A 10,418-nucleotide genomic window follows, 5' to 3' on the forward strand; every position below is an offset into this window, starting at 1 on the left:
AATGTATTAGGATATGTCTATCAGACTTTTTACAGATGTTAACACATTCCAACCAGGAAAAACTACGAAACTCTATAACAATGTTGTGGCGATTTAAATCATCACAAACACTAAAGCCCACACACCAAGTAACCACTTCTGCTTCGACCCTGAAAACCTTTTTGAAAGTTTTGAAGTAAACAAAATTTAGGAATTAACTTGCAAAATTGATGAACGTTCGAAAGTCAAACTCAAGAAAATGGAACCTGATCTCTGATAGATCCGAGTAAGATTCTTCATCTCCGCAGCTAGCGCACCTAATATCCTCCGCAACAGGGTCATGATGAGAACCTGTTAACTAATCCCAAGGAACAAAGCATCGCATTTATATATATATATATATATATATATATATATATATATATATATATATATATATATATATACTGTATATATGTGTGTTTATACAGTATATAGGCTATATGTGTATATATATAAATACACACACATATATATATAATATATATATATAATATTTTTTCTTATTAATTCTAGGTAAGTCTAAGGTACAGTCCAATTAAAAGGTCCGCTGATTCTCACTCACGTAGATGAAACCAAAACTATCTTTGTACTGTGGAATTAATGACGAGCAAGTATCGATGGACAATGGTTTCTATAATACCGACAAATTTGCATTCTTCCAGGGCTCTCTATACTAATGGAAACAATAATTTTTCAGCCATTAATGAAATTTTCATCTAATTTTTTATAATTCTGAGACTCCCACGCGATAAGTCCTGCAGTCATTTTTATCTTTAGTTTTAACAGCTTTATTATCATCCTCAGTCTGATATACTGGTATGTTGCTTTAACTCACCAGAACAAGTATTCAGTGCGAAAGCGTTGTGAGACGAGGTTGGAGCAGTAGCTTTATTCCTTTATAACACACGTTAATATAAAGGTGACAATTTTATTTCAAACTAATTTGTTGCATTTTGCATGCATTGCTAATCAGAGTGGCATTCTGAATCTGTTGCAACGAACCTCAAACAACTTTTTAGGATTCAGCATGAAACTAAAAATGAAACTGTGTGTGTGTGTGTGTGCAAACACGCGCTCATATGGATATTAACTACCTAGTTACAAAAAACAACCGGATTTAGTTGCAGAGAACTGGTATACGTTTGAGGAGCTTCTTAAGGATGGCAAAAGAGACGTGATGATCAACTTCAACACCTTCACCCCAGAGAGATATCGAGATTTTGACTTGTCTGTGGCCTATTATAACGAGGGGTGAGTCTGTAACATTCCTATTTCAAGTACGAAAATAATTCGCATCTATTTTTTTATGATCTCGGGGGAAAATCAATATAATTTTACGGGATACGTCACTGTTAAGTCGTTCGTAATTTATGCAGGTTTGGAATGGTGTTGGAGATCCCAAGACCCCTTCCTCGGTGGCGAAATATCCTTCAACCATTTTCTTTCGACGTATGGCTGGCTATTATCATCTCCCTGTTTGCTATCATCTTCCTTTACCATACAGCGAACTTCAAGAATCAGAGTTCTCTTCTTCTTAACTCTATAAGTATCAGTCAGGTAAGACGCATACTGTGCAATGAAGTGTTATTCACAGTTCATCTGGGATCAAGTAGAATGAAATCATCTCTCGTCTTTATTTTGGGAAGCGTTTATCAAAGTCAAGAACGAACGCAAGGGCAAGCCTTCAAAAACATCTAAAAATTATATCTGCAAACTATACATGAAGTGATTATGGCGACCTTATTCTACTTTTAAGAGTTTAATAGTGGCATTATTAGGTAATAACGTCAGCCCGGGCAGCGTCTCACCACAGATATTGTTTACTTTATCATTCACTACTAAATTTGTTCTTACGTAACAGTAGAGTAATAGTGCTCGCTACATCAGTGACTAATCCATTATTCTTCTGCGACAGTATGTTCCACTGCTCACTGCTTCATTATTCTTCCGTAACAGTGTTGGTTCTATCAATCACTGCCCCGTTATTCCACCATAATAAACATGGCGAAGAAGCCATGTATCCAATAACTCTCGATCTACAAAATGTAATCCTTACCATCCACTGAAATTTTACTCTGGTAAAAGGGATTGGGTTAGTGAACTCACCAGCCTTGGGAGTTTTATCCACTTTCAACTAGTTTTATATAACCTATTCACTTCATTATCACCCTAAATTTGGCCAAAAGAAGGATATTAATCCCAGTACTCTACTGCAGAATTCTAATGGTCTGACCTCAAGTCATTCACTCAAGTATTGCTGTTGTAAATTAAGTGGCTGTAAGGCTGACCGTCAGATCGAGTACATCCCTCTAAACTGATTTGTTTCAGCTCTGTGTAGATACTGTAAATATGTGATTCTAACAAGCCAAAGCTCATTTGCAGACAGACATGGTATTCAGAGGCTGGAAAATAGATTTCAAAGACCGAGATAGTTTAGGCACGTGATAACGAAGTATAAGGCCAAAAAGCCAGCATGAAGACCAAGTTAGTCATGGAAAAAGGGCTCAGATCATGACCTACACCAGATGTGAAATCAGAAAGAGTACAAGACAGAATAACGTAGTTATAATTCATTTCATTCTACAGAAAAAATGGTGATATTCTCCTGCACAATATATGTTTGGGAAATGACGCATTGGTAAAAATAAAAAATGCATTTTACATAGTTGTCTCCATCACAAAACCGACAGCCTTACAGAGGAAGCGTGGCTGAAAGATGCCATTAACAATTGATTCCTGAAATTTTTCACCTAATAACGTACTGTGATATCAGTCACTCAAGGAAGTTGTATGAGTGTCATCATTCCTAGGATCTGTTCGCTTACAACAGTTTCAAGTTAATTATTGGATATAATATTACACTCATAATACGGTGACTACTAGTCCTGGAATTTGCTTTCATTCAAATACCATTTTAACTCGAACACTCACTCAAGGACAATGTATAGGGAAAAAGCTGGCTGTCGCCCCTAAGTACTTACTATACAATTAATAGCCTTATCTCACCCATTCATTCTAGTATTACTATGAATACCACTGCACAGTTATTTTCGTATTAACCAGCTTTCTGTTACACACTGAAAACCCCACTGAAACGTACTTGTTTGTACTAAATTGCTACAAGAATAACAGGAGCTAATCGTACCTTTCTTCCATAGAGTTTGCTGGCGAAGTCTATGACAACTGTTCCAGAGAGCTGGAAGTTCAGAAACTTTCTGCTGATCTGGTGGGTTGCCGCCTGGATCATTGAGTTGTCCTGGATCTGTAACCTCATCGCAGTCCTCACCATTCCCACATTTCCTGTGAAGATTCAAATGAAGGAAGAATTAGCCACAAGTAAATACAGGTAAGTAAAGGCTGCGTCGTTTTGATTTTTACTTGCTGAGCTTGATATCAAGCTGATTGGAGGGCAAACATTGCCTTCATCCTGTTCGACTTTTTCTCTTGTTTGCATTGCATGCTTCGGTAGTTCTGCCAAGTTGACGTTTTACTTGAGCACTTTTCATCACTTTGTCTTAATTGTATCTACTTAGAATAAAGCCCTACTGTTATGCTTATATTCTTGTTAAATTTATTAACTGATTTTATAATGGACAGTTTCTACTTAAAGGCTACTGTTATGTTTGTGTTCTTGTTAAAATTATTAGCTGAGTTTATAACGGTCTTATTTTAAATAATACAAATCTTATGCTTAAACTGTGACAACACTGAATCAAATCTTGTCACAACCTATTTTGATACAAAGAAATAAAAGCTGCTTCGCACACTGACTAAGGCGTTAGGATTAATTTTCTCGGCCACAAGTGGAACTATATGTAAGAGTTCCTTATTCCAGGGTTAAATGAAACTATTTATATCTGCCATCCTAGCACTACGAATGCTGAAAGTACGACAGCTTACTGTAGAGCTAGCCATCGTATTAATAGCTGAAGAAAATGAAAAAGTTTTAGCCTACTAAATGGTATGAAGAACCCATGGTTTTTTCTTTGGTCGGGGTAAAGAAATTGATGTCAATGACAGAGCAATTCTCTGGTCCTGTAAGTCCTCAGGACCAGCCTGCTCAGTTTTTACGACGAACTCTTTCAATCACAGCTGACACCATGATCTGAGAAATTACAGGCACCGCTTACCTTCACATCCAAATTGGAGTTCTAAGTTTACCAGTTTTCTATTAGTATCACTGTTTGTTTAGAGTCCTGTTTCAGCTGGAAAATAATGAATTAAGAATGTTCACCTACAAAGATATCTGAAATTAACACTGGCGACATTATCTCGAGAAGATGACTGAGGCTGCGTCTGGAATTTTGAACGTCTTTTACCTTTATAGGCTATCAAAATTTGGATTTTTAACTTGTCTTTTACCTAGATAGGCTATCAAAATTAGGATTAATGGTCAACCTTTGTTTGATGACTCATGCACACAGCTAAACAACGACAAAACAGGTTCAACACTGGGAGATAAAATAGGATCTACTTCAACTACCATAACTAGGTTAGTCACCCAGAGAAAAATATTTTAAGACTTGCTAAGAGAAATGATAGTGCAACTTGAGTACCAAAATCTTGGGTGGCGCCCATGCTAAACTTTCATTTTTGGGATCAGTATATACAATTTCTAGAAGTTCTCCCTCCCTGGTTAATAAAGGGGAAATGGTGAAGAACCCTCAAAATAAAGAAAATATACAGCACAAGGCCTTTGAAGCTAAAACTCTCCTAGACTGATGGTCCTCTGCGAAAACTTTGACATCTTGAGCAAAATTTAACGGCGGATGCAGCCGATTTCCGTGAGAGCCATCTGGCAACACTGGTGGAATGTCAAACACCGGAAGAGTACATCATGTGGCCGTTAGGAGTGTATGTATCATGATAGTCCGTCAAAGTGCACATGTAGACTCTTGGGCTTTTATTAAAGAGGTATATCCCGAACTCTCTGCTGCAGCTTCCAAGGTTTTGCTTCCATTTCCCTCTACTTATCTCTGCGAGGCATCTTTCTCAGCTTCCAAGGTTTTGCTTCCATTTCCCACTACTTATCTCTGCGAGGCATCTTTCTCAGCTTCCAAGGTTTTGCTTCCATTTCCCACTACTTATCTCTGCGAGGCATCTTTCTCAGCTTCCAAGGTTTTGCTTCCATTTCCCACTACTTATCTCTGCGAGGCATCTTTCTCAGCTTCCAAGGTTTTGCTTCCATTTCCACTACTTATCTCTGCGAGGCATCTTTCTCAGCTTCCAAGGTTTTGCTTCCATTTCCCACTACTTATCTCTGCGAGGTATCTTTCGCAGCTTCCAAGGTTTTGCTTCCATTTCCCTCTACTCATCTCTGCGAGGCATCTTTCTCAGCGCTGACAAGTTCCCCGTTGGTCGAGTCGGTAGAGTTCTCGGCTAGCACTCTGCTAGGCCCGAGTTCGAGTCTCCGGTCGGCCAATGAAGAATTAGAGGAATTTATTTCTGGTGATGGAAATTCATTTCTCGGTATAATGTGGTTCGGATTCCACAATAAGTTGTAGGTCCCATTGCTAGGCAACCTGGTTCTTAGCCACGTAAAATAAGTCTAATCCTTCAGGCCAGCCCTCTCTAGGAGAGCTGTTAATCAGCTCAGTGTTCTGGTTAAACTAAGGTATACTTTTCAGCTCTGACAGCTATGAAAACCAAGTACAGGCTCGGATGCATGTGGAAGATGCCCTAGAGTCCATCCCTCCAAGGATAGAGAGGTTGTGCACTGGGAGGCAGGCCCATCCTTCACATTAATAATGAACAAAAGATATCTGGTGTTGATGAAAAAGAGGGAATTTCTGAATTTCTCATTCATGGGAATTTCGTGGATGTTTTTGCCCTCTTAGCTTTGGCTTACACATTACTTGAATTGTTGTCTTGTGTTTTGATATTATCAGAATTGCCTCTTGAAGATGGAGTTGCACTTACTTCTCAGTGTATGTATTTATTTACAGCTTTCCATGACTGATGGTATTATGAAAAGGTGTATATATATATATATATATATATATATATATATATATATATATATATATATATATATATATATATATATATATATATATATATATATATATATATATAATATATATATATATATACAATATATATATATATATATATATATATATATATATACTTTGTCTAATAATTTTTTTGATTTGCGTGTTTGATTGTCGACATGACCTATATGGATACCGAACTGAGAAAAACCAGCGTAATATTAATTTTTTTAAGGGAACACTTGTGAGGGGGCCCTCAGTTCATTTTCTGTCATGAAAGGGGTCCCTGGTTGAAAAAAGTTGAAAAAAGTCTGAGAAGCCCTGTTATAAGGAACCTCATACACAACAGGAAATTTAAAATGTTCTCATAACATCCTTTCGCTGGTTCATTTTTACCTACATTACTAGGACTGCAAACTTTATTCTATTAAGAGATAGATTCTCTTGTACTCTTTTTACACCTGAATATTGATGACAAAAGGTATCTTCTTGTATACACTAAACATAAACAACATGTCCTTATCCACTGCAAAATATTATCCAACAACCACTACTACTACTAATGTCTGTAAAACAGCTACTTCTCTGATAATATTCAATTAAATTTTGACTGACAACAAAACAGAGCTATTCAATTAAATTTTGACTGACAACAAAATAGAGCTATCTTTCTATGATTACTTCAGGTTATGCATGTTGGATTATGGTGAATTTGTTGCCAGCTCACTGAAAACATCCAATGAAACTACCCTCTCTGCCCTAGGAAGAAAACTAGACTTGGTTCCCTTGATGACAGATTGGAAATACTTCGGACATGAAAGCTGCATAAGCAAAGTAATCGCTGGCACTCACGCTCACTCGGAAACGTTTTCCTACATCAAAATCTTATATGGCAGGTTAAACTACAGCTCCCGAGTTTACGTGCTTCAGGATCAACTCTACCCTTCTTACCTGACATTCCGGTTCCCAAAACACACACCCTGGAAGTACAAATTCGACATCGGGATGCAGAGATTGTATGATTCTGGGTTGATCGAGTTGTGGGTTCGTAGGGCACTGGAAGATTTTGTTCGCTACACGGCTGAAGTAAGTTCTGAAAACTTCTTTCCTTTTTACTGAATTATGAAATAACAGTTTTACAACTTCAATGAGCTGCACGACCTCACTGAGAGACATAACCAACATGTCCAAGTAAATAAGATGACATGAGCTTCATAAGGGTATGGAAAATTAGATTATTAGTGTAAGCTAAGTGCCTTGTTGGCTAGAACAACGGTTAGAGTTCGCATTAACTGTGGAAACAAGTTTTTGTGGCTTTCCTTGCTGCATATAGGAATGTTTCTGTCATGCATCTTTTATGACAACCCTAATATTTAATTGTACATACAGTCCTTCAAATTAAACAATGAAATACTAATACCAGTTTACAAAAGCATGGAAATGCTGCAAAGGACTAAATCTTAAATACTTTGTTGATTAGAATTTAGAAATGGCAACTACTTTCATCATCAATTTAATCTAACGGAAATTACTGAGCAATAAATCACTGTTCGTGAGTGGTACACCAAATTCTGATCAATTTAATAATCTGATTTTACACTCACATAAGGCCAAAGGTTAGAAATCAGTCATTCATAAAAATTAAAGGGAAATATTGATACTAACTCCATTTCTTGACGCTTGCCCTCCACTTAAATTTTCTACACAGTATCATCGTATGTATACCTACTAGGACAGTATCTGTTTGCACTGCCAGTGTAGGGCATTTACGGGCTAGTTATGATAAAATTTATGATTAACATCATTCCTCTGTATGTTGAATTTCAGGACAGGTCATTATCAGAAAACGAGGCCCTGAATCTGGAACACCTGCAAGGCTCCTTCTTCTTACTGGCATTCGGGCTGCTTCTTGCTGTTTTGGCGGTGGGAGGAGAAGTCCTCAGTTCATCGAGAAAACTCTCTTAAAGCGAAGACGTTCCCGAGACTTCAGGGACACATTCATGTTTCATACTATTTTGCCCAACGGCTGTTAACTGCTCCTCCAAATGTGCTTTGGAAATAAACGCCTTGAAAGTGATGTGCAATTCTGTGCTCTCCCAGCAGATTACTATTTTATTATGACATTATCTACTACGGGTTCATTAACTTTCAAAGGAAAATTTGGTGTAAATACCGATAAAAATAATAATAAGGGAAGTGTCATTGAAATATATTTATTCGGCGAGATTTCCCGACGAAAACGCAAGTATGTTTCAGATGAAAGAATTCATGTCCTTACCTTGCATTAATGGTTTAAAATGACTGCCGGTAACGAGCGGTAAAACAATCCAAAAATATGCAAGATATTTCGCTGTTTCCACACCGGATAACTACGTAGTGTACCACAAGCTATCCCGGTTGAGCGGGAAAAATATATGGATAGACTTTACGTTTTTTACAGTAGGACGTGCACACGTTACTGCATAGTACATGTATGCATCAAGTCAAAACATCAGTCATATTTACTATTTAAGATTAAATGAATTTGTATAAAAAACATAAAAGTGAAATTATTTATTACCACAGTCCCGAATGCCTGCCTGGATGGACAGAGGGAAACTCGTGCCTTGTGGTATCCACTCAGATAAAAATCAAATTTATAAATCTTGATAAATATTGCCAAATAAACATTACTCCATCCCTCTACAACAAAGTAATTTTTCCATAACATTAATCCATTTTTTCACGCAACCCTATCAATCGCAGCCTTGAAACTCTCTTGACACACAATACTCTTATTTAGAAAAAAGGGAGAGCGACTGTTTAGGCAAGATTACTCCACAGACCCGTTTGCAGATACTAATTCATTAGCTCTCACATGGCTGGCTCGAACGAATCATCTTTATTAATGTTAATAACGTTTAGATCCTATTTTTTTTAAATCAAAGCTCTTCAAAACTTTATAATTGGGTTAACTGAAAATCATGGAGATTCTGACAAAATTTCTTGAACTGATTTGCTTTGCCGTCGATTATATTACAGTTACCCACATAAAAAAGACTAACTGTTAATGTCACTCTACAGTCTGTGTTATAGAGACTTGACCGCGTAGGCTCTTCATCAAATATCCACGGGTCAAGGGAGAATGGCCAGTTCTGAAACGTGTCACACTTATTTGTGTGCGTTTGTCTTTTTTACATGATGAATTCCATACGTCAACACTGCGCTTGTGTTAATTTCTTATATCAAATTCAATGTTCCATATACTGTATTCTGTCATTTATTGATTATAATGGATTTTAGATGTGTGCTCTTGTCATATTAGTTGTAGTTTTGCTGTATCGGTTTCTTCGTTTCCTTTCATGCCTACGTGGGCAATCTAAATCTCTACCATCTTTGTATAATTTTTGAGGAGGAAATTTTATGTTGTGCAAGGATATTTTTAGGATTATAATTCTGAAATAGGCCTATAGCACTTCCAGAGCAGCTAAGCATTACAGATTTCCTTGATGGTATATCATCAACAATTTGATTGTCTGATGGTACTGCACATAATTCTGCTGTGAAAACAGACGCACTGTTGACTAAGGAATACTGGTATTTTCTGCTGGGTGACGTGGCTTCGAATCCCACACCTGACAAAGATTTGGACCCATCTCAGTTTACAATCTGATCAATGGCAACTCGATTTCAAGCTCAATCGTCGCCATGTGAAAAGCTGCAGTGTGGACTTTTACGTCTTATATGTACTACTGTAAGCTGCTCAGGATGTTCTGAGGTATATGCAAGGGTTTTAGATAAATATCTTAAGTGTGTACAAGTTCGTACATTATGAATAGTTTAGGAGGTTAGTTCTATCATAGGAGGAAATCTTATGTTGATATTTGTTGACTTACTGAGAAAGGTGGAGAGTGACTGTTGATACCTATACCTCCGAAAAGTTCTGTTGGCGAGTCACTTGCGTGTAATAACTTCACTACGCATTATTACTAAATTAGTTGGAGGTGGTTTAACACTTTTTATTTTGAGCGAGTAATTTGAGGATGATTTAAAAGCTCCAGAGCATATTCCGAGTTCCTCACTATGAAATGAATCTAAAATTTTTTTAAATTGTATCTGAGGCCGAACTGTAATCTGACAACCGTAGCCTAGACTAGGCGTAACAGTTGCCCTGTACAGAAATGTCCTTAATTTGTTGGGAAGTTTTTTTTTTTTATTTAATGCACCTGTGTAGCCTATATGTAGGCTATGTGCAGCTTCCTATTTAGATGTCCAAGTTTAAGCTGAAGAACTTTGCTGTTAATTTATGAATATGAGATGATGTTTAAACTTCACGTCAGTCTCAATTTTTCGACTCGACATTTTTATAGAATATTCTTGCCGTTGTTTTTTCTATAGAGAACTGCAACCCAGCTGATGAGACTT

At 37.1% G+C, this 10,418-nt stretch overlaps 1 protein-coding gene across 2 annotated transcripts; it reads left to right on the top strand.

Annotated features, from left to right (window-relative positions):
- The first annotated feature begins 881 nt into the window (after positions 1 to 881).
- On the top strand, positions 882 to 8,583 carry LOC136847568 (glutamate receptor-like). Of its 2 annotated transcripts, none has more exons than XM_067119293.1 (5): positions 882 to 1,272; positions 1,398 to 1,578; positions 3,180 to 3,367; positions 6,911 to 7,100; positions 7,842 to 8,583. In XM_067119293.1, the coding sequence occupies exons 1-5, from the start codon at positions 1,199 to 1,201 to the stop codon at positions 7,977 to 7,979; spliced, it is 771 nt and encodes a 256-aa protein (XP_066975394.1). In that variant the 5' UTR covers positions 882 to 1,198; the 3' UTR covers positions 7,980 to 8,583. The 2 variants fall into 2 exon arrangements, with proteins under 2 accessions (XP_066975394.1, XP_066975393.1); XM_067119292.1 differs by having other exon boundaries at positions 6,701 to 7,100; positions 7,842 to 8,581.
- The last annotated feature ends 1,835 nt before the right edge of the window (positions 8,584 to 10,418 follow it).

The sequence above is a fragment of the Macrobrachium rosenbergii genome, chromosome 17 (assembly GCF_040412425.1).
Source record: "Macrobrachium rosenbergii isolate ZJJX-2024 chromosome 17, ASM4041242v1, whole genome shotgun sequence".
Lineage (NCBI taxonomy): Eukaryota > Metazoa > Arthropoda > Malacostraca > Decapoda > Palaemonidae > Macrobrachium > Macrobrachium rosenbergii.

Bases quoted from the DNA above. Each gene is read 5' to 3' on its own strand.
- LOC136847568 (XM_067119292.1), top strand. From the start codon at position 1,199: ATGATCAACTTCAACACCTTCACCCCAGAGAGATATCGAGATTTTGAC. The intron at 1,273-1,397 runs GTGAGTCTGTAA...TAATTTATGCAG, and splicing joins GTGGCCTATTATAACGAGGG to GTTTGGAATGGTGTTGGAGA. The intron at 3,368-6,700 runs GTAAGTAAAGGC...TGATTACTTCAG, and splicing joins TTAGCCACAAGTAAATACAG to GTTATGCATGTTGGATTATG.